This window comes from Capsicum annuum, unplaced genomic scaffold, assembly GCF_002878395.1.
Source record: "Capsicum annuum cultivar UCD-10X-F1 unplaced genomic scaffold, UCD10Xv1.1 ctg4872, whole genome shotgun sequence".
Classification (NCBI taxonomy): Eukaryota; Viridiplantae; Streptophyta; class Magnoliopsida; order Solanales; family Solanaceae; genus Capsicum; species Capsicum annuum.
In genome coordinates, this window is record NW_025856447.1 from 16,755 (window position 1) to 42,543 (window position 25,789).

Here is a 25,789-nt window from a genome sequence, read left to right on the forward strand (position 1 = left end):
AGATTTGGGGTGGTTCTGTAATTCTCTTCCTTTGCCCAGTGCATACAGAGCCAGTACTGTTCCTTGCTTGTCTTTGTTTTAAATGAACATGAAAAATTTTTGAGTTGTAATCTCCATGTGCTATCCAAGTTTCCCTGGACTTCAGTCTTAAAACCTGTTAATTTATCTAGTCCCACTTTTGGAGTTGAGAAAGAACTAATCTCTCTTGTTCAATTAAGTATATATCAAATAGATTAGTACTCAATTTTTCTTGCACTTGTTGTAATTTTGATCTCAGCTCCTATATTTTCTGCTCTTATAAAGACATTTGTTTATTAAGTGTCTTACCTTTAACTCTAATCTTCAATAATTTCTTCCACATTGGGTACATTGTATGCCCCTGAGTATTCTAAAACTTCTTTCACTATGTTCTGGAAATTGTCTTGGTGTAATAGGACATTTAGTAGTCTGAATGGTCTTTTAGTAATCAGGACTTCTGAGTTGACAGTGATTGGTGAATGATCTGAGCATCCTAGTTACCTGAATACAACCTCTAGGGCCCCATACTGCATAAACCAGGATGCATTGCCTAGTATCCAATCTATCCTGCTTTATATTCTATCATTTATTTCCTTTCTATTGCACCAAGTGTAGTCACACCCTCATTTTAGTAGCAAGCCTAATCCTAACTACTCTATACAGTCTTGGAAGTCCTGTAAGTCAGTTTATTGGATAGAGGCTCCATTGAGTCTGTCAGTCATAGAGAATCTTGTACTGAATTCGCCTAGTATTACCCATAGTTCATTCATATTCTGATGAATTTCTCTCTGTTACTCCCACATTTCTTGCCGGCCTCCACAGGTGTTGTAACCATAGACAAAAGTCATAAATCTAGCAAAACGAGAGCCTTTGTCTCCAACATAGCAGTGCACCATTTGTGAAGTAGCTAGTTCAATTGTTACCTTCACCTGTTGATGTTTCTATCATAGCCATATTCTTTCTGTCTGATCCACATTATAATCAGTAGTGCATGTCCATTCCTTACCCAACAGCTTTGTAGTGGTATCTTCCTTGTTACTCTTTATTTTTATTTCTAAACAACCTAATAAGTCAATTTTATTGTAACTCAGAAAGATTTTTAACTCCTTCTGCTTGAAGTGATGATTCAACCCTCTTATATTCTAGGAACAAAAGATCATGTTGGAGAATTAGAGGGATCCTCAAGACCCTCAGTGACCCCAACAAATTGAGTCTACATGCCTCTTGTATATCTCTGTCCTATTGTCTCCTATCTTTGCTGCCATCGTGATCTGCCCTTTCATCCTGTATGATCTGCATTTGCTCTTTCCTCTTGGTCCTCCTTGCAACCGCTTCACTATTGTTATCAGCTAGAGGGCCTTTATTTTGTGTATTTGTGGAGATAGCCTTTTGTAACCATTGTGTAGGACTCTTAGTCTTCTCCATTGCTGGAGCTAGTTTAGTAGTTTCGAAGGGTTGTTTTACTGCTTTCTTTAAAGTGCATTTAGATATATAAGCACCATGATCACTTTTGAACGTGATCAAGTGATATTTAAGGCATGCTAAAGTCGTAAATCGGTGAGATGAGACTAAAAATGGAAGAAATAAAATGAAATAAAATAAAATAAAATAAATAAGCACCATTGAAATAATGCAAAACAACTAGATATCATTAAATGAGATTAGACGTGTCTAACGAGTATTAAGAAGAGTGATGGTTGTGACTTGTGGGTGTTCATGAGACAAATAGTGTTTGAGAATAAGCAGTCCTTCTCATTGCAGATGTTTTTTATGAGTAATTAGTTGTTACTATCATTTCTCTTTCTTATACTCATTTGATCTAGTGTTCAATTATTTTGTACTCTGATATGATGATATTTAGTCACTTTTCATTGCTTGAATGATGTTAATTTATTTTAGTTTATTTCTCTCTTTTTTGGTTTCGTCTTACATTCCACTAGACTCAATTGGTCGATACATGACTGTTAATTTAGTCTAGTATAGATGCATACATTTATATATAACGTATGCACGATATCTTTATAGCTCTAGCATCAATCATCTAATTCTATTGACAAGTAAGACAAGACTAAAAAGTGAGAAATAAAATAAAATAAATTAAAATAAATAAACATCATTCAAGCAATGAAAAATGACTAAATGTCATCATGTGAGAGTACAAAATAATTGAACACTCAATCAAATGAGTATAAGAAAGAGCGATGGTAGTAACAACTAATTACTCAGACGAAAGATTACTTGTTCTCAAACACTACTTGTCCCATTCACCCAAACGTCACAACCATCACTCTTTCTAATGCTTATTAAATGCGTCTAATCTCATTTAATGATATCTAGTTGTTTTGCATTGTTTGGCTGGTGCATTATTTTAGTTTCATCTCACTGATTTACGACTATAGTATGCCTTAAATATCAGTTGATTATGTTCAAAAGTGATTTGGTATCACAATTAATGTATATAAATTGTTTTACAGTGTTTGAAAGTTGTTAATTTTTATACTTTAATTTTATTTAATTTTATTTCTATTTTTTGGTCATTATTCTAACTTGTCCATATATTCAAATAGTTAAACATAAACCCATGAATTGGTGAATAATCGACTTCTCAAAAAATTGATAATCTATCTATCATGTGTAGAAATCAGCAATGGCATTAGTATATAATAAATAATTCGCACAGTCTAGTGTTTCTTCAAAATTTTCTTACTTTAAATTACAAAAACATTCTTATCCTTGAATGTTTGTCCTACACAATGATTAATGTCGTCCAAGTAAGAGTGGCTTCCTTGTGGTCCGAACTATCCATCCTTACCTCCTCCACACTCATCTTCTTTATAATCTTCACTATTATATCATTCATTAACACCCATGTAATCATATTTCGTTGATGTATCATCCACTGCCAGGGGTGGGATGGGGGTGAGGTTGATGTAGAAGCTTCTTCCCGGAACCTTCCAGCAACTTTAACCCACAATATAGGTTTGGAGTTATCAGAATCAACGGAAAGCATGTATAATTTCACGCGTCTATCATTCCTTATGAACGTTGGATAGATTTTCCCCTTCCTGTTCATCAAGAAACTAATTACCACCTCGCTTTGATCACAACTTAATTCACTGTTCTCCATTACGCTTTTAACCATATCGGCATATGAAACATTGCGACGAAGGGCAATGGACACTGTCTCCTTAGACATGGTTTTCCAAACCCAATATTTAGGAGTCTGCTGCCATTCACCAAAAAATATACCACCAACAACCACGTAATCTATAATAGACATGATATAGCTCGATAATAGTATTTAATAGACTTGAATAGTGGTTTTTGTTCCTAAACTTAATAGACTGAAGTCTTCTTCTTCTTAGCTATTGGCCGTACAGTGCACGATCGACCCTTTTTGACGATCACTGGAATAATCCAACGAATTTCAGCTTACAAACAACCTAAGGAGTGTTGGAATGTTGTTATTGAGACAAGAATCGATATCAAAATATGGGACTGATTGCATTCCAGTTTTAAAGAAAATGAATTGCATGTAGTTGAATAAATTGACATGACCACTACATGTTTTGAATCTTGCAAAGAGAGGTTAACTGCCTAAGTGTTCTTGTGATTTCAAAGTGATGATTTTATTGTGATGTTATGAATCTTGGGTGTTCATACGCATGTTTTGAATAAGATGGGCTGTGAATTGGATAAGATATTGACTTGCAATTTCACTATGTATTGGTCCATCAAACTCATTTTCTGATAAAGTCAATACTTGAAGTTGTGAACAATTTGACAAGCTTGTAGGCATATGACCGTGAAGCTTGTTAAAAGACAGATAAAGCCTTTTGAGTATTGCGAGACCATTGCATAAACCATTGGGAAGATTTCCTGATAAGCTATTGCCAGTAAATGCAACGATTTTGATCCTAGAAATGTTGAAAATTGTGAACGTTATACCACCCGTAAGTTGATTAGCTTGTATGGATAGCACTTTCATGTTGTGAAGATTGTCGATCCCTTCTAGAATGTTTCCTTGAAGTGAATTGAACGATACTGCTAAAGTCTCCAACCTTGAGGTATTTGAAAGTGACAGAGGTATAGAGCCTATTAGCTTGTTACCCGTCAAGTTTAATTCTCTAAGGTTTATAAGACTTCCAAACACTTTTTGGATTTGACCCTCTATGGAATTGAATTTCAGATTAAAATCTCGAGTTTGGAAATATTAGAAAATGAAGAAGGTATGGAACCAGTGAAACTATTATTTCCAAGATTTAGAACTTGAAGTTGGTGTAAGAATCCAAACCAAGAAGGAACCTTCCTGCTGAAGCTGTTAAAACTTAAATCAAAAAACTTAAGCCGACACAAGTGTACCATCTCTTGAGGCAAATTTCCATGGAAATTATTGCTTCCCATGTCGAGAGAAACAAGAAATGAAAGGTTTCCAGATTCACGAGGAATCCTGCCTATAAGAGTCATGTTAGAAAGATTCATAGAATTCACTCGTTCGTGACTAGAACCACAAGTGACTCTAACCCAATGACAAACAGAAACAACGGAAGACCAGTTTTTATTCAAGAGGTTAGAGGGGTCGGAAATAATTTTGAATTTTAAGGAAAGAATATCTAATTGATCAGTAGTAATGTTGGTTTGGGTCAAGGATGAACTAGCCATTAGCAACAAGACTGTTAAGAGAAAAAATGTGAAGGCTTTCTCCATTATTGCAAAAATTAGTAGTTATGCTCTATAACATGTGGTTTTGAGATTTAAAATAGCAATGAGGTTTCCCTTTTTGTCTTCATGATTTTGAAATAAAAGTTTACATTTCTTCATTCATTATGTTATTATTAGTGGCGGAGTTAAAATTTTCATCAAGACATTTTTATTTTAATTTCACCAGGTCTTACACGTTTCAATCAGCCAAAGACTTGCGCAAGTCAACTGAGTCTTGCTTTATTTTCAGCAAGCTCATCATTACATCAGAGGTTTGCTCAAAAATTTATTTTGAGTAAAGCATTTAGTACGCCCTGAATTATGATCGAATTTGTCACGACACACTCCAACTTTACGGGGTCCTATTACCCCTGAACTAAATTTTAATGTGTTTTTTTTCATCATTTTTAACTGATGTGGCACCTTTTTAGAAGTTGTTGCATCTTTGACGTGGACCCCATTTTATGTAATAAAAGTATCACATCAAAACAAAAGGGTGACAAAATGCACTAAAATTGACTTTAGGGGGAAATAGAACCCCTGTGAAGTTGGAGTGTGTCGCAACAACTTTTGTCATAATTCAAGGGTGTACTGGATGCTTATCTCTTTTTTTTATAATAAAAAATTATAAATAATTCACATTATTTATGGTGCTAACAACTTTAAGGACATTTAAGTTATTTTGATAGTAAAAAGTATTTTTAACATCACTTGTTTACCAAAAACATCAACAACTTTTTTTCAGTTTCAACACTTTTATCCTAACAGTTATATGCTTAATTTAAAAACACTTATTTTACGCTTTTAATCACTTAAGATAAAAAACTATTTTATAAACCTACATTTGGTGGCAAAGTTAATCCTCTAATCAATCCAAACGCTCCCCAAGTTACCTTTTACTATCAAGAATTTTTATGTGATTAGCATAGTCTATAATTTTTTCTAGTCACTAATGTTTAGGTAATATATATGTTACAACATGAAAAACTATTTACATTCTCGATCAAAGATAACGCAGTTAGCAATTATTCTATCGTAGTTTAATATCTCGATGAGGCAATTTACTTTTAATTTTTAGGATGTTTTTACATTTTTTTTTATAAATTCTAACAAAGTAAACAACATTTAGAGCATGTTTGAATTGTCTTATTTTAAATGCTATTATGCCAAAATAGCTTTTAAATACTTTCTTTGTGAAATTTTCATAAGTGTCGTGTTTCCTAGACATGTTATATTATTTGTGGACTTTATGAAGGATTCTCTTATTATCTCGAAATTAATATTTATTTATTTTAATTAATAAAGTGAAACTCTAATAAAAGGCCACGTAGCAAAATTATTTATGCAAAGCCATTGTTCAAAAGTAATGGCATAGATAAGCTAGTTTTGTAATCGTGATGGTAGGAGTGAGCCAAACTTTTAACTGATGTCATACCTGAGACATTCTGATAGTTCAATGGCATATTTGAGTCTTTTTTCTTATAGTAATTCATGATGTGGATCTCTAATAAAAGGCCACGTGGCAAAAATATTTTTGAAAAATCACCGTTAAAAAGAAATGACATGGATTAGCTAATTTTGTAAGGACGATGACATGAATGAGCTAAACTTTTAATTGATGGCATAAGTAAGCCTTTTTTGATAGTTCAATGGCATATTTGAGCCTTTTCCCTTATTTTTATCATTTCACTTAAGAACATATCACTTTTATATTGTAAAATGTTTAAAAGTTATCTTAGTTTTAATTGATATATAAAATTTAAATCTTTAAGTGACAGAGGACTATTTAATTAAAAATATGTAATTAAGTAGTGGAGTCAATATTTTTGAAAGAAAAATCAAAGTATAAATAAAGATAAGCATGAGGCAACAAATTTAACGTATAACATATTCATAAATAAAAATTATATTTATAGTATAATTTTTTAATAAAAAACTATATTACCAAAAAATAACGAGTAGCGAAGGAAATGGTATTAAAAATTATGGGAATATATATGGATGTGAAAAGTGATATATAAAAGCAGGTTTAAGGAGTGTATTTTTGTTATTTTATACATTTTATCCCGGTTTAAGTTATCCCAGTATTGCTATACCACCCTAAGATATGGATAACTTATCCCACCACTAATTATTAATCTTGGGATAAGATATTCCACACTTCTATAACCAAAAAGGTATTAAGGGGTACTAAAAAGTTATCCTGAGATTATCTTTCTTTATCCCTCACACTAAACAATTCTTAAAAATTAAATTCATAAAATTTTAGTTTGGAATCCGCCTATGTTATTGTAAGAATGACATATAGTTGGTGTTTGACTTGGAAAAAAAAAATTGTGGCAGACCAAGAAAGAAATATACTTAAGTGCTTGACTTGGAAAAAGAGTCGTCCAATAATTTTACAATCAAATGTGTAACAGTTAGTGGTCATGATATGGTGTACAATTTCTTGGAATTAGATACTTCAAAATGGCTAAACATTTTCCTATAGGTAGATTTTTCCAGTGTTGCTCCATATTACCTGCTCTCATCAAGCTCAGAAAAAAATTTTGGAAGATAATACATTTTGTATAGATACATGTTGGGCTGTCAAATATGATCCAAAAGTTGATAAACCCAACCAATTTGCCCAAAATCTAAGGATTGAGCACAATATAATTTCTCAATATATTGACTGATTTTAGCTCAACTCAACATAATCCACCTCCAAAGGGTCATTTGCACATGAGTTATTTTTGGGGTGATATTTAAATTTTTTTTTCCTTTAGCACTTTTAGGTTATAAGAAATGGCCGAAAATGCCCTTGACAGCGAAATTATCGAAAATGCCCTTGACAGCGAAATGGCCGAAGATGCCCTTATCGTAGCCCTAACTATTAATCCTGAGATAAGTTATTCCACATTTCTATAACCAACAAGGGATTAAGGGTACTAAAAAGTTATCCCGAAATTATCTTTCCTTATCCCTCTCACCAAACGATCCCTTAAAGATTAAATTCATTTAATTTTAATCTGGAATCTGCCTATGTCATTGTAAGAATGAAATATAGTTGGTGTTTGACTTGGGAAAAAAAATTAAATCGCAGTCCAAGAAAGAAATATAGTTAGTGCTTGACTTGGAAAATGTACAGTTAGTTCTCAGGATATGGTGTACAATTTCTTGGAAGCAGATATTTCAAAATGGCTAAACATTTTCCTATTGGTTGATTTTTTTTTAAATATTGATGATCCATCCAATTTGCCCAAAATTTGAAGGATTGAGCACAATATATTTTCATACTGACTGATTTTTGCTCAACCCAACATAACCCACATCCAAGGGGTCATTTGCACATGAATTATTTTGGGGTGAATTTTAATTTTATTTCCTTTAGCACTTTAAGTTAAACAAAAAATGGCCGAAAATGTCTTTGACAGCGAAAAAAATAAAACACAAGGCAAAAAAATTTACTAGCCATAAGTTCAGTGACACAAGTTATGCCCCAAGACAAATTTTTCTTAAAGTTTTGCCCTGCTAAATAGATATTGTTCCCTCCATTAATTTTTACTTGTTTACTTTAAACTTTCCATGTCCCTTTAGAAACAATGATTAAGATGAGGTTTCTTTTTATGACAACATCCATATTAATTCGTGTATATGGTGGAATTGTTGGAAATTTTGCTACTGATCAATGATGAATCTGTGTGAAATGAATATGCAGCTTACCCCACATGATTTGTTGACCAAATGAATTTGGTGCAAAGTGTTAGTGTCTCTGCTATGTCTCATGGGCTCAACGTTTGTTGTGCACAAGTAATTCAGTGTCATCATGATCCTAGCCGGGGCCCTAGCCGTAACAAGCATTCCGAACCATGAAGGTCCGGGCGATCTTCTAAATCTGGTAATCATGCACATTATTCGAATAATATAATAAAATTTGCTGAAAACAATACAAAACGGTACCATGGTCAAACTCATAAACTTGATCAATTAGAAAAGAAGTTCTGAATATTCTAGACATATGACACCCGTCTGCGAAATCTATAACATTACAAGATCCATCAACAGTCTGAAACAAAACTGGGACAAGGCCCCAGTCGGACCCAAAACAAAATGTAATAACAATGCTCTAGAACAGGCCTTCCGAAAGAAAGAAGGCTCACCAACTACACACTGTTGTCTAATACTTCTACGTTTTAACGAGACCCCTGGACTGAGTTTCAGACCCTGAAATATAGAGAGTCACAATACAAAAGTACTGGTACGCAGAGTAATCCAGAATAATAAATTTATATATATAAAATAGATGAGAGCAAGTCATGAAAACATCATGCATGATATAGTTTAAAACACATGGGCAATTCTTTGATATTCATAAAACATTCTTGTCAATGTAGTTCTGATCTTTGTATTACTTCTGAGTTAGGTGGTCCACTCTACAATTCTACAATCCCACGGGCTATATGGAGTCCGACCATAACTCGGAGGCCAAGCCCCCAATCAAAGTTTACTGCAAGAGTTGGAGTTTCTGATTCTGATAAATCACAGGGCACTAGGCCAGCGTATAATCCCCCTAGGGGACATAATAATCCCATATCGGCAAAGCACGATTTTGGATAATGAGTTTTCTGGACTCTTGCCTTCTTCGGGTAACCACCTAACATCTATTTATGCTCATTTTTAGCCTTTTCTAAACATGTATCATTCTAACTTCAAAATCTGAAAATTTGAAGGAAAATCCACATTCTATTCTATTCTGTGTTACTATGGCATTATCTGAATTGGTATCGTCATACCAAGACATGCAAGTCATGTTTCTGAGACATAAAAATCGTATCACTATTTTCTCTTTCAAACATAATCTTTAGACCACCATACTTCAAACAATTCAAGAAGATTCATTCTTCAATACATTATCAAATTATGCAAAGATCATTCCTTTCAATCATTTCAACAAACAGGGGGTGGTCATGAATTTTGGCAAACCATGCAATTCTTTCATTATATATGTTCAGCATTTATCAACATGAAAAACTCCCCTCTCATTAATTTAAATCAAATCTTAAATCATTCAACAATAGTCAAGAACACTAATACCATGCTTCTAAATAACATTCTAGAATCAAGAGGTGTTGCAACATGAGAGGGAGTGTAAATAGTCATGCTCTCAATTCAATTATCAACTTTAACCACAAGATTTCAAATCAATTTGGGGAAAAGGCCTCAAGACCAAAGAACTAATATCATTAAAGATATTATAATGCAAAATTTCAATGTAAATTCCAAAACCCCTTCAAAAACTCATGATTTCACAATGTTAAAAGTTATTGGACAATTTTCTTATGCCAAGTAGTTTTAGGAAAACTCCACGTACCTTAGATTTCATAGTTAGAAGAATGGAATATGAATCTTAATCAGTTTTCTTGGAATTCTTGATCCTAGGGATGAGTTCTTGATCTTTGGGGAAGGAGTTAGGGTTTTGATTTTGAGAGGAAGAGCGATTAATAGGTAATTTTGGCTTCTTGGGGCTGAAATCCTACGTTATAGATGGATTTTGGGTGAGAGGAAGTGAACACAATGCCTCTATACCCACTAGGAACTGAATTAATGCGTAAAACAACGTTAAATTTCCGTCAGGTTTCGTGTTGGGGCGCAATTGACGCGATGCGTGGCTTACTGCCTCACACGGAAAATGCCATACCATTTTGCTCGGTCATCGGTTTTTGGCGAAATTGGTATCGTTGGAAAGATAATTCAATTATCTATAATTTGGTGGGTCTTGAGCTGACAAATTTTTTGTGTATAAAATATTATACACGTTCAAAGTAGACCCTTATAGAATTGAATATCCAATTTTTGATGAATAAACGGTTCTTAGCTCAACTTTGCTTTAGGCCATTTCTATGAACATTTTTAACCTCATAATCACTTCATATACTATAAGAAAGATCATGACACAAGAATCTAAACATAACCATTGAATTAGAGCTTACACACATAGGGACGACAATTTAATTTCTAGCTCAAAAATATGGGGTGTTATATTATCCCCCATTGGGATCATTCGTCCCTGAATGATAGGTAGGGACTTTTGAGGTTCTAAAAGTGTAGAACAAAGAACGTAGTCTCGCATTGAATAATTTTTATCAACAAAACATACAAAGGCATCAAATGAGTTTCATGATAACCCTGAGCGAAATATGTAAGCACGAAACATGGGATAATGAGACTTCACATAGGGATGATCTTGCACATAGGTTCTATGAATCCTAATCATTAGAACATAAGGCAGGGGTTTATTTGATTATCATAGACCTGATTTATGTTGGTACTAATAATGAGCTAAGATTTCTTGGAAGATCAGGATAGAAGCATTATCCACCTCTTATGATACAACAAATAGACTTAGCTTAAAGATACCACTCAGCTATGACCCAACCTTAAATAACATATTTCGTCCTTTCCATTTTACAATTTTCCTATAACACATCTAACCACAAGAGTTTGAGTCTCACTACTTTGTACTGCTATGTTGAAGCCTAACTCGGAGTTAAAAAGTGCTAACTTGAGCTACGGGGCCCTGTACTTTACATCCCTTTAAGAATATCTCTTCACCTTATTATTACCATCAAACACACTCGAGATTTAATTTAGAGAGTACTAACCATGTAGCACACATGATTGTGTCTTCAGCAACCATAACATTCAAGCCTAATCATTACTACACCCACAACATGGATCTACCAACTAAGACCAACAAGTTCATTCATTCTCACAAATATTTTTGACATATCCCTCCATCTTAGCTATTTCACACAACAAAAGTTCATCTCTTTCTTTTTCATTTCACCTATAACCTTAGCTCGAGAATTCACATTAAATTTTCACCTTCAACACTTCTACTCCCTTACCTAACACATCACCACACTTCTATATCCACTATCATACTATCATATGGAGGGTTATTAAGGGACCCGAGATTAAATGGAAGGAATAGAAGAAACACTACTCAATTATAATCCATACCTGTTGACCTACATTAAGATGGGACATTAACTAAAGATATGATAAAATAGACCCGAAGTGCTCCATATATCAAGTGTCGAGATCATAAGTTACGAGTCATTCGGAAGAAACACAATACAACATGAATTCTTAGGATAAAGCACAATGAGAAAACATTGGTGCACATATTAAGACAAAATAAGGGAAAAAAATTGAACTACCCTCCTGGCCCCTAAAGTCAGTAACACGAACTGGGCACCTAACGCGGCAACCGACGCGATGCATCGATAGCGCGTCGATCCACTGCTTCATCAACGCAATCATCGATGAGGCCCGTCAACTTCACGTCGGGCCACTATTTCCAACATCCAAACACATCTCTAACGTTGTCCGAAAAATCCAAAACTTTCCTAAGACACCCCCTTTACACCCCTGATCATGAATCAACTAAAAAATATATGTTTTGGGGTCGGGAAAGTCAATTTGAAAATCATGAAAGTTAAGAACTCATAAATATGTCTAAGTTTTTTTTAACAACTAGAAAAGTTTTCAGGTTGTCAGCTCTCCATACATGCAACTGAGAGTGGTATTGAGTCGAGAATGCTGCGGAGTGTTACGTTACAACTAAGAAAAAGATTGTCGCTTAAAGCCATTTCTTCTTATTTAAGAAACTGAGGTTTTCCATGACTTTTGGATAAACTTTATCACTTTGGATAAACCCAACATAGAATGAATCGGTGACATATAGAAACATATTTTCTTAGGACCAAGCATGCTGAGAGACATAGGTTCTCATGGATCACGAACAACATAACATATGACTTGAATACCTGAAAGACTGGATTACTGAGAGGCATAGTTGCTTGTAGTTTGGAGGTCAGATCATAAACATGAGTCCATAGAGAACTCGAACCATGGGCATGTCAGGACTTGAATACATGATGTAGGACATTAGCAGTATAATCTCCTAAATTAAAGTAGGAGGATTATGCTTGAGTAGGAATAGATTTATCATGACTCTTCCCCGCAACTTGCTGCATTGAGAAAAATTCAGGAAGTAACTTAATTCTTCATCTCCCCATTAGATCAAAATCACAATCCTAGACTTACGAATATATTCCCTTATCAAATCTATAGCCACAACACTAAACATAAAAGAGACATCACCACATACTTAAACTTTAAACTCTCCCTGAAGAACTATACTTTGAAGGCCTTCCTTTACTGTAAATGCTACTTTTAACTTTGGCTAGCCTCTATAGCCATCACTCTACAACTCCCATTCTCATGAGTGCATTCATTCACACTCCTTATCACAAAAGGGGGGTATCAATATATTCATGAACACAAACTTCTCTCATTAATCTCTAATACAAAGACACTAAATTATTTCTAGGACATCCCCTTTGAGGGACTCTAATCGAATTATCTTCTAACCCCCAAAGTCATTAATTTATGACTAATATTTTCATGGGCATAGACACCCACTCTTCTAAACACTTAACAATCCATCTTCAATTTCTCAGAATACTATCATTACACCTCAAATCACATAACCTACAACTTAACAAAATTTGTAAAACAATACCAAAGGCGCAAATTGGCTACCTATATTTCCTCAAATTCAACTTTAATGAACACTATACAACAACTCCTCAGATTTCTCCATACTATAAAATTCAAAAACACAAACTGGGTACACCTGACACTTATACCATACAACCTTATCTAACAACATGGTATATGCGGTTCAACTTATTCTTATATGACTATCACCCTTATCATCATAATGACTCAACAACAATTCATTATTTTTAACACTAGTCCTCAAGTATATATATCAACATTTATCCACTCTCTTTTTTCTCAAATTTCCAACCTAGGTCATTTCATACATCAAATCAAGTCTACTAATTAATTCCCACAAAATATGCATCATCAATCTCGAGCTACTACTCTCACCACTATACTTCACATGTAAAGTTCAAACCTATTGTCTATCTTGAATTACATACCGTCGGTAAAGCATACCACATACTACACTAATATATCAAATTAGGAAATCAACCCAAATACTTCATTTAACTTAACTACTACCTACAATCACAACCCTGCCATAACATCGCTACTACAATTCAAAATCCACTACATACCTTCTCATATGAAGTACAAGTTTACTACTACTTAAAGAAAAAGACCATCAAAGGGGTAAAGTCACACGATAGGATTAGTCGATCTTAATCTTATAATATAACCCATTTCAATATTATCAACATATTTTAATTTCTGACATCATACTTACTTATCTAATCATACATCACAGTGATCTTCAAAATTCAATAAACACTAATAAGTCTCTACCTACAACTTATTATCTAATCTACCCCTTTCCATTCACAACCTATAATAGATTTTTATAACCACCATAACTATCCACTCTAGGCTCCTTCCCTAATTCGAATAGGAAATAATTATAGCCAGCCACTTCCTTCACAAACTACCATACAATCTACAAATATTGCTACTATATTAGTCTATCACTATACAATGGCAATCCACTCCTCCATCCACAATTATACAAGAAAAAGTATTTATTTATGCAGAAGTCACCCTCACTCTAACTTCTAACCTTGTGACTTTACATCACCAACTTCTTAGCGAATCTCACTACCAATAGGTCTTGACACTTTAACATACACTACTACTCAGGTGGAAATACAGTTCCAACATTCTACTACATATCATTACCCTTATGGAAGACATCTACAATAAGAATTTCGAAAGGGGACTAAATAAAATTTGTACCTTAAGCGGAAAAGCACTATTTGTATTAGAATAAAGGCATACACTCAAATCAATACTCCTTGAAGCACAAATGGACTCCTCTCAAGTCTTCATGCTATCTCATCACTTTATCGATAATTTAATCAGAGAGAACCACATTATTGGGGGAGCTAGACTCTTAGACTTGTATCGCCTCGACAGTGAGGTATGGCCCATGAAAATTAGAAAAAGGAAGCAATTTGGATAACTTTCTTATGGACAACTTTATAGCATGAACTAGAGTATCAAATGACAAGAAACAACTCTTAAATTCTCGGTAGCCTCATGATTATAAGAGTCCTGTACATCACACCCATAAGTAAGACTCTACTAGTATAACACCATGAAAATGTGTCCCAGAGTGTCACACGGTGCTTGAGGCTACGACTATCCCCAAGCTAACCCTTTGAGCCATTTTCATTCAGTTCAACACAAATCAACGGGGGTTCCATAAATAACCCTCAAATATCATCAAAGTAATCATCACCAAGAATAAAAGAATTTCAAAAAGATAACAAAATATGACTTATTAGTCAACTCCCAACATCTATACTAGTCTGACAAGCCTCTAAGAAAATCAATAAAACCAGCGAGCCATTGAGACATGCCCCAACTGAATCATACTCAGTTATCAAATGTAAATAATTCTGTGAAACCAATATCAGACATCACATCCTCGAAACATGAGGACTCACCACAACAAAGGATGTAGAACAGTGTGCCCAAAAAATCACTATCGAACCTAGAACTGAGCACCTGAACCTACATTCTGAGAAAATGCAGCCCACATTCGAAGATGTGGGTCAGTACCATGGAAAGGAACCGAGTATATGGGGGTGCATGTAGTTGTATAAACTTCATCATCCTAAATATTTATAAGAAATATACAGGATGTATGAAAGACCCACATAGCCTGAAGAAAATCATCATAATCATGAGAGGATGAAATAAGTATAATAAAACATGTGAGTCATCATATAATTTGTCAATCACATTCAGTTCATCAAGAATATCAATTATCATAATGTAAATATCATTTAAATCTTTCGAAAGAATAACTTTCACAATTCCACTTTCAAATCACTTCACTGTTCATCATAGACACAAGGAAACACACACGCTGGGAGATCCCATAACCGACATAAACTATGTGAGCCACATGGAGTCCAATGTCCAACCCACGTTGGGGAGAGCTGTCCTATCCTTGCCATCGGAGTAGGACTATCGATATCAAATCAACACAAACTAGTGATCACTATATAAATCAACCTCAGGCTCACTCCTATGGGGGCACGTAATTCTAGGGAAGTAAGGTCACTTTATACCTCCCACTCAGTGCTAAAGATTTTGCCCGGACTTAGCTTAGATCATTTCAAAGACAATCCACAACAAAACAATTTCAGTAATATATAAATATACATCGGGAGCCATCATACTTTCCATCTATCAAAATCAATCACGTTGTGGATTTCTTTCACACTCGAGTTCAAAACAACTCCATTAAGACCAAAAGGTCAAATCATTCAAAATATCTCAAACATTCAACATCAACGTGCTTATAAGACACACTTTCTCAAAAAACACAATTTTCAATGGGGATTCACGACCCAAATATCAAAATCATGATAAATATCATTCAAGATTCATGCTTTATATCACCACACATGTAAATTCATCTTTCAAAATCATAAACATCAAGATTTGATAGTAATCATCATAAGATATGGGTTCATGCTTCAAATTCATAAAAATCATGTCTTTTTAAAGAAAATTACTTTTAGGCACAAGAACGAAAGAGAGTTCTTGTTGAAAAACCCCACATACCTTGAATGATGAACTTTAGATCGATACTTATTTTTGAGATGTTAATCATGCCTTTGAATGATGGTTCTTGGAGTTCTTGAACTAGGTACTCGGAATCTTGAATAAATTTGCAGAATTAATGGTGAACTTTGGAGGTTCTTGAAGTTCTTAAACTAGGAACTTGGAATCTTTTATAAATTTGCAGAATTAATGGTGAACTTTGGAGGTTCTTGAAGTTGGATGTAGGAGCTTAGGGTTTTTTTTTGAGGGAATTTGATGAAATATAACATATAATGCTTCTAATAGACTTTAATATAGGGTTTGGACGGATTTTGGGTTAGGGGGGATGACCAAAACGCCCCTACAAATCAAATAATTCTCGAATCTGTCCTTTGGTGAACGTTTTTGATAGTCTGAATTAGATCAACCATAACGTTTTACTCCGATATCCAAATTGGATGAAACCAATTTCATTAGAAAGAGGACTCTCATATCTTTCCATTGATATATAGTATCTCACCTAGATCATTGTGTACAAGGAGTTATGATCATTTGAAATTGACCCAAAAATTCACTTTTGATAGGCTGAAGTAGATCGACCATAACTTTTTGTTCTGATAGACAAATTGGATGAAACCAATTTCATCGGAAAGAGGACTCGCAGATATTTCCGTTAATATATAGTATATCAACCAGATCATTATATACAAGAAGTTATGATCGTTTAAAGTTGGAGCAAAAATACGCCTGGCCTCAGTACTTTTTCCTGCACGTTTTACTGTTCTCTACTATTCACGGTTTGATCAGAATGGTCATAACTCGTCGCTCAGGTGTCCGTTTTGGGTGATCCACATATCATTGGAAATATTATTCAATACTCTACGCAATGGTGGGTTATAATCTAAGACATTCCGCACGAAAAATTTATAGTTCATTCTAGAAGATAGAACCCAACACATTTACGCATAAAATTTCAATGAAAAATTTCCCGAGGTATTACATCATCCCCCCTTTGGAAACATTCATCCTCGAATGAAGATATACATGCTAAGATTAGATAGGGAATAGAGCATACAGCTGAAACCATTCGTTAGACTCACCACCTCATCGTTTCTCACTCCAAATGCAACATAGAATGCATAAATTCAAGAAACTACAGCTGAACACATAATAAATGACAGCTGAACTGCTGCATCTTTTATCAAAAGTGCCTGATTTAGGAAAGAACAGTACCTTCAGCTTGATCGGAGTTCGCAGAAAATAGGTACGGGTACTTGGATCACATATCCGCCTCAGCTTCCCAAGTTGCACCCTAAACAGATTGGTTTCACCACAACACCTTGACCAAGGAAACTTCTTTGTTGCTTAGTCTTCGGACACTGAAATCAAGAATCTCAACAGGAATCTCACCAAAAGAAAGATTTTCTTGAATGTCAGCACTCACAGAGGAATCCATTACCAAAGCATCACTAATATGCTTTCTAAGCATGGAGACATGGAATATTGGATGAACAGAGGACAACTCGGAAGGCAACTCGACCTCATAAGCTACATTACCAACATGGATAAGAATTTTGTTAGGACCAACATAATGGGGACTAAGCTTCCCCTTCTTTCCGAATCTCTTCACCCCCCTCATGGGTGAAATTTTCAGATACACTAGGTCACCAACTTCAAACTTAAGGTCTCTCCTTCTAAAATCCGCATATGACTTCTGACGACTCTGTGCAATTTTCAACCTTTCCCTAATAAACTTAACTTTTTCCATAGCCTCAAATACCCAATCAGGACCATTCACAGCCGCTTCACCTACCTCAAACCAATCTATGGGTGAACTATACTTCCTCCCATATAAGGCTTCAAATAGAGCCATGCCAATACTAGAGTGGAAACTGTTATTGTAAGCAAACTCTATCAACGGTAAGTGATCATCCCAACTTCCCTTAAATTCAAGTGCATAAGCTCTCAACATATCCTCCAAGGTCTGGATGGTTCGCTCAGCCTGACCATCGGTCTGTGGATAAAAAGCAGAACTCAAAAGCACTTGGGTACCAAGACCCTTCTGAAAAGCTTTCCAAAATTGTGAAGTGAACTGAGTACCCCTATCCGAAATGATAGACAAGGGAACTCCATGCAGTCTGACTAGCTCTCGGATATACAATCTAGTGTAATCCTTAGCAGTATATGAAGTATGAACAGGCAAGAAATGAGCAGACTTAGTCAATTTATCAACCATAACCCAAATGGAATCATGATGGCATCGGGAAGGAGGTAAACCAATCACGAAGTCCATATTTATCTCTTCCCACTTCCAAATAGGAATACTAAACTCTTGCATCATAACACCAGGTCTTTGGTGTTCAACCTTAACCTGTTGGCATGTTGCATACTTACCTACAAATACTACTATATCTTTCTTCATGCCACTCCGCCAATAGATTTCCCGCAAGTCTCGGTACATCTTGGTGGCACTAGGATGAATAGAATATCGCACCCCGTATGCTTCAGCCATAATCCTCTATCTCAGAAAACCTCTACTTTTTGGTCCTTGACTGACTCCTTCAGTCTGACCAAACTAGCATCTAAGTATTGCCTTTCCTTCACTTTCGAAACCAAGGAGGATTCGGAACTACTCTAAACCCCTATACTACCTTCAGTAGATTCAAACAACCTAACCCCCAATCTAGACAAATGATATACATCACTCTTTCTTACCTTCTACCACATGCGAAACACTACCTATGGACACTCTACTTAGGGCATCCACCGCAAAATTGGCCTTGCCCGAATGGTACAGCACACTCATATCACAGTCTTTTAACAATTCTAATTATCGTCTCTACCTAAGATTCTATTCTCTCTGGGTAAACACATACTACAGACTATGATCAGTGAAAACATCAACATGGACACCATACAAATAGTGTCTCTAGATTTTCAATGCAAACACAACAGCAGCCAACTCAAGGTCATGGGCAGGGTAAGTTTTCTATTGGGGTTTCAACTATCTAGAAGCATAAGCTATCACCTCACCCTTCTGCATCAATACATAACCCAACCCAACTCTCGAAGCGTCACAGTACACCACAAAACCATCAACACCATCAAGCAAAGTCAAAACAGGGGCTGAAATGAGTCGAGTCTTCAACTCCTCAAAACTCTTCTCACAAGATTTGGACCACAAGAACTTTACTTTCTTTTGGGTCAACCGACTCATAGGAGACACTATAGAGGAGAAACCCTTAACAAAACGGCGGTAATGGCCAGCTATACCAAAGAAACTTTGAATATCAGTTAGAGAAATAGGTCTAGTCCAATTTCTAATAGCTTTGGTTTTTTGGGGATCGACTCTAATACCCTCAAAAGAAATGATATGACCCAAAAAGGTAACTGACCTTAGCCAAAACTCACACTTACTAAACTTGGCAAACAACTTGTGATCTATAAGGGTTTGCAAGACAGTTCGGAGATGATCAGAATGTTTATGCTTATTACGGGAGAACACCAGTACATCATCGATGAACACTATGACAAACATATCCAGATATGTTCTGAACATTTGTAGTAACATCTTGGGTCAGCGCCTGAAAGGCTGCCCGAAATTCAGCATGAGACACATTTTCATTCAATGGGTCAGCGGGTTGAGGTTGTTGACCATCATTATTTCTTCTTGCTTGATATGGAGGCATATTTCTGAAAGAAGAGAGCACAAATCAATAGTAGAGAGAGACATTTTAAGCATGATAGACTTCTTAAAGAAAGAATCACACTTTTTTCCTAAAATGTCTTGTAGCCTCTTTCTCATAGACGTGGCGCACTACACACCGATGATCAAGACTCTACTTAACGTGACTTGTCAGACTCCCTAGGACTCCTTAAAACCTTAGGCTTTGATACCAAGTTTTTAACGCCTCGAAAATAGGTCCCGGAGCGTCACACGGTGCTTGAGGCTATGAGTAATGGTGCTTGAGGCTATGAGTATCCCCAAGCTACCCCTTTGAGCCATTTTCATTCAGTTCAACACAAATCAATGGGGTTTCCATAAATAACCCTCAAATATCAACAGAGTAATCATTATCCAAGAATAAAAGAATTTCAGAAAGATAACAAAATATGACTTATTAGTCAACTCCCAACATCTATACTATTCTGACAAGCCTCTAAGAAAATCAATAAAACTAGCAAGCCATTAAGACATGCCCTAACTGACTCATACTCAGTTATCAAATGTAAACAATTCTGTGAAACCAATATCAGACATCACGTCCTCGAAACATGAGGACTCACCACAATAGAGGATGTAGAACAGCGTGCTCAAAAAATCACTGTCGAACATGGAACTGAGCACCTGAACCTACATTCCAAGAAAATACAGCCCACATCCGAAGATGTGGGTCAGTACCATAGAAAGGAACCGAGTATATTGGGGTGTATGCAGTTGTATAAACATCATCATCATAAATATTTATAAGAAATATGCATGATGTATGAAAGACTCACATAGCCCGAAGAAAATCATCATATTCATTAGAGGAAGAAATAAGTATAATAACACATGTGAGTCATTATATAATTTGTCAATCACTTTCAGTTCATCAAGAATATCAATTCTCATAATGTATATATATCATTTAAATCTTTCGAAAGAAAACTTTCACAATTCCACTTTCAAATCACTTCACCATTCACCATAGACACAAGAAAAAACACACTCTAGGAGATCTCACAACCGACATAAACCATGTGAGACATATCGAGTCCAACGTCCAACCCACATTGGGGAGAGTCGTCCTATCCTTTCCATCGGAGTAGGACTATCGATATCAAATCCACATAAACTAGTGATCGCTATATAAATCAGCCTCTGGCTCACTCCCACGGGGGCACATAGTTCTATGGAAGTAAGGTCGCTTTATGCCTCCCACTCGGTGCTAAGATTTCTCCCGGACTTAGCTCAGATCATTTCAAATACAATCCATAACAAAACAATTTTTGTAATATATAAATATACATTGGGAGCCATCATGCTTCCCATCTATCAAAATCAACCACGTTGTGGATTTCTTTCACACTCGAGTTCAAAATAACTCCATTAAGACCAAAAGGTCAAATCATTCAAAATATCTCAAATATTCAACTTAACGTACTTATAACACACACTTTGTCAATTAAACACAATTTTCAATGGGGATTCATGACCCAAATATCAAAATCATGATAAATATCATTCAAGATTCATGCTTTATATCACCACACATGTAAATTCATCTTTCAAAATCACAAATATTAAGATTTCATAATAATCATCATAAGATATGGGTTCATGCTTCAAATTCATAAAAATCAATTAAAAATCATGCCTTTGTAAAGAAAATTACTTTTGGGCACAAGAACGAAAGAGAGTTCTTGTTGAAAAATCCCACATACCTTGAATGATGAACTTTAGATCGATATTCATTTTTGAGATGTTAATCGTGCCTTTGAATGATGGTTCTTGGAGTTCTTGAACTAGGAAGTTGGAATCTTAAATAAATTTGCAGAATTAATGGCGAACTTTCGAGGTTCTTGAAGTTGGATGTAGGAGCTTAGGATTTTCTTTTTAAGGGAATTTGATGAAATATAACATATGATGCTTTTAATAGGCTTTAATATAGGGTTTGGATGGATTTTGGGTGAGGAGGAATGACCAAAATGCCCCTAAAAATTAAATAATTCTCGAATCTGTCCTTTGGTGGACTGTTTTGATAGTATGAAGTAGATCAACCATAACGTTTTACTCTGGTATCCAAATTTGATGAAACTAATTTCATTAGAAAGAGGAATCTCATATATTTCCATTGATATATAGTATCTCTCAGCTAGATCATTATGTACGAGGAGTTATGATCGTTTAAAATTGACCCAAAAATTCACTTTTGATAGGCTGAAGTAGATCGACCATAACTTTTTGCTCCGATAGACAAATTGGATGAAACCAATTTCATCGGAAAGAGGACTCGCAGAGATTTCCGTTGATATATAGTAGATAACCCAGATCATTATGTACAAGGAGTTATGATCGTTTAAAGTTGATGAAAAAATACGCCAGGCCTCAGTACTTTTTGTTGCACGTTTTACTGTTCACTACCATTTACGATTCAATCGGAATGTTCATAACTCGTTGCTCGGGTGTCCGTTTTGGATGATCCCCATATCGTTTGAAAGCTTATTTGATACTATATGCAATGTTCGGTCATAGTCTAAGACATTACGAACGGAAAATTTATAGTTCATTCTGGAAGATAGAACCCAACACGTTTACGCACAAAATTTCAATGAAAAATTTATCGGGGTATTACAACTAGACATGATTTTGCAAACTTTCTGGGACCATGAACCATGCTCTAATGCCAAGTGTTACACGACCTGAGTTGGGGCCCTAGCCATAACAAGCATCCCAAACTATGAAAGTTCGGGCTCTCTTATAAATCTGGTAATCATGCACAATTTTCATATAGTATAAGCTAATGTAACACCCCACATTTTGGGCTAGCACGAAATTCATCTTTCCTACACATAGATGTTCCAAAAGCCATAAATCCTATGCAAATTTAACATGTTAATCAATTATGTAGTGTGGGTATCTATTTAAGCATGAGTCGAGATCATAGAGGTCCCTTAACTCAAGGACTAGTTGAAAGCTATCCTATCATACAATTTATAGTGAGCGTCAAAACTTGGACCAAATTCAATTGACCATAACTCCTTGTATATAATGAACTTGGGTGCCTAATATATATCATATGAAAGTTCTTTGAGTCCTCTTTCCAACGCCAACAATTTTTCCAAAATCCAATATCATAGCAAAATTTTATGCCCATTTTACTCTAGCATATAAGCCTGGCAACTGAGTGACGAAAATTCTCATGGCTTGTCATAAATTTGACAACTTATCAGAATATGTCGTCAACCTTAAGCAGAAACCCATCAATTTCACCTCTATGACAAAAGCTAATGGCTTGTCACAGATCTGACGGCTTGTCATCCTTGGTCGTAAGCTGAGAATTTCAGCAACTGGGAAGCAATTTTGTAGGGGTATTTTTGTCTTTCCATCACTCCAAAAATATTTCAAATGAATTAAAACACCCCTTAAGTATTATTAATCAATCATTATTAATTTTACAACATCAAAAACTTCCTCTTCACTCTCAAAATAAGATCAAATTAAGGTTTTCTCCAAGAACAAGATATTCATGAAAATCAAGCCTTAAGTTCAAGATCTCCAAGAAACAAATCAAGATCCAGGTTTCCTCTATCAAGATCTAGGTTCTATCTTTCAAGAATCATAAATTAAGGAACATGGGATTTTTCTATAATTTCATGGGCAAAGAAACCTTCTTTAATTGATGCTAAATATTTAGAAATCATGATTTTACGGAAAGGGTTTGAATTTTACCATTACTAGCATACTTTAGAAGCTTTAATTAATATTGTTTGGTCTTTAGGACTTCCCCCGAAGTGATTTGAAATCATACATATATGTATGTATGTATTTTGAGTTAATATTTGAATTTAGAGCATGACTCACATGACATCCTTCTTTTGATATGATTTATCCCATTTTTCATTTGATATGGATTATTTTGAAATGCATCTGAAAAAGCATGATACGAAATGTTTTGATTTATACTATGAGTTGAATATGATTTTTAAATCAAAATAGAGGGTTGTGTATGTTGATAAATTTTGAATATACATATAATGAAAGAGTGCATGGTTTTGTCAAAAGCACATGACCACCACATGTTTGAAGAATTCTTGCATTGTTTTGACTTATCTTTCAGAACATGAATTCTTTTATACTATTTGCATGTTTTGGTGGTATGAATTGAGTTTAATGAAAGAATCATGCATAGTACAATATGGCTCAGAAATAGGACTTGCAAGTCTTGGGGAGCCTTGTCCCAATTTTCAGACAATTGTTATTTGATCACATAGTAGAGATTTTGCAGACTATTTCAGATGTTGTTTAGTTGATATGGGATTTCCTTTTTTGTTATTAATTTGAATTTAGAGTATGACCATGTTTTCGTAATGATTTATAATTCTGCATCTTCTATTATAATTTATGAATATTGTGCACGATTACCAGATAGAGAAGGGCATCTGGGCCTTCATGGTTTGGGATGATTGTGACGGCCAGGGCCCCGATTTGGATTGTGAAAAACATGGTATCAGAGAACGCTTCATGGTCACAGGGATTCTGCGAAATCGCCTCGGGTAGAGTTTTATTTATAGATGTGTAGTGTGCCACAATTATAGGCAGGAGGCTACTAAGAGTTTAGGAATGTCTCTCTTTCTTTATGTTCTAGTTTATGCTATGGAGTCAGGATGTTCCTACTTCATACTCTAATTCGTGCTATGGTTCTCCCATATTAGAAGTCACACAAAAGGGTTGAGAGGATCTCCCTGATGTGTCATAAGTCCCTCAAGTTTAAAATTGTGTCCCCGTTCTTAAGAGGCGTTCAGTTGAGACAAGAGTAAGATGTGTATTCATGGGTCATTAAATATTGTGTGTCAAGTTTTTATCTCTTGTAATCATGATATCATTATGTCGTTGAAACAAAGAGTCTAGTGAAGCCATGTGAGGCTCTTTCGATTCACTAGCATACTTTCTTTGTTATTCATGCCATTTTCTTGTTTAAAACACAAAAATCAAAGTCTAGTGAAGCTGTGTGAGGCCTATTTTGATTCACTAGCAACTTGTTGTTCATTTTACTGTTCTTGTGTTCATTAAAACTGGGGTTTAGAGGTGTAATAGCAAGAAAAGTAGCAAGGGCGATTTATTGAATATCTGTATAGCCAAATCTTTTTCCATGAGATTGAGTTGGTAATGAAGTAATACGTCCTTGTGTGTTAGTTTAGTAGAAGGTAGAGAAGGAGTTATTTATTAAGGTGAATTGTTGTTTGCTTGATGTATGAAAAAGTTGTTGACGGTGTTTGTCGTGCACGAAGAGTATAGGTTATTGATGAAGGTACTTGGTGTATGAGTTTTGTTAATTTAGGCGTCCCTTAGATTGCAAGAAGGAGTTTAGTTGAAACTTATAGAGTTATGGAGTAAGTTTAGCTGCATAAAAAGGGTAGATAGTAATGGTGTGTAGAAGGAGGATGTGTTAATGGATTGTGAATTGGATAGACCATATGATTATGATCGATTATTATTGTTATGAAGTTCTAGTGCTCTAGTGTTTCTCGATGTTTTATTTCATATTTTTTTTCATTTATCCCAATACCTACTCATGCCTTACATTTCAATTCCATGATAATGGTTTATGTTCATGCATGTGATAGAAAATTATGTGCTCTTCTAGTTCCTAAATGAGGAATTCCAGTTTATTCAGCTGTCTGAATCACATTTAATAAGTAATTAACTCCAAATTGAGGTCATACAGCTCATGACTCATATACTCACTCTTTATAG

At 35.1% G+C, this 25,789-nt stretch overlaps 1 protein-coding gene across 1 annotated transcript in view; it reads right to left on the reverse strand.

Moving 5' to 3' along the window:
* Positions 1-1,257: 1,257 nt before the first annotated feature.
* Positions 1,258-25,789, reverse strand: part of LOC124892593 (LRR receptor-like serine/threonine-protein kinase FLS2) — a 35,462-nt gene continuing 10,930 nt past the window's right edge. Inside the window, exons 3-6 of the mRNA XM_047403835.1 lie at positions 4,313-4,472; positions 3,727-3,935; positions 2,831-3,285; positions 1,258-1,488 (exon numbers count right to left, since the gene is read on the reverse strand). Coding sequence (XP_047259791.1) covers positions 1,258-1,488; positions 2,831-3,285; positions 3,727-3,935; positions 4,313-4,472 — 1,055 coding nt within the window. The remainder of the gene's footprint in view (positions 1,489-2,830; positions 3,286-3,726; positions 3,936-4,312; positions 4,473-25,789) is intronic.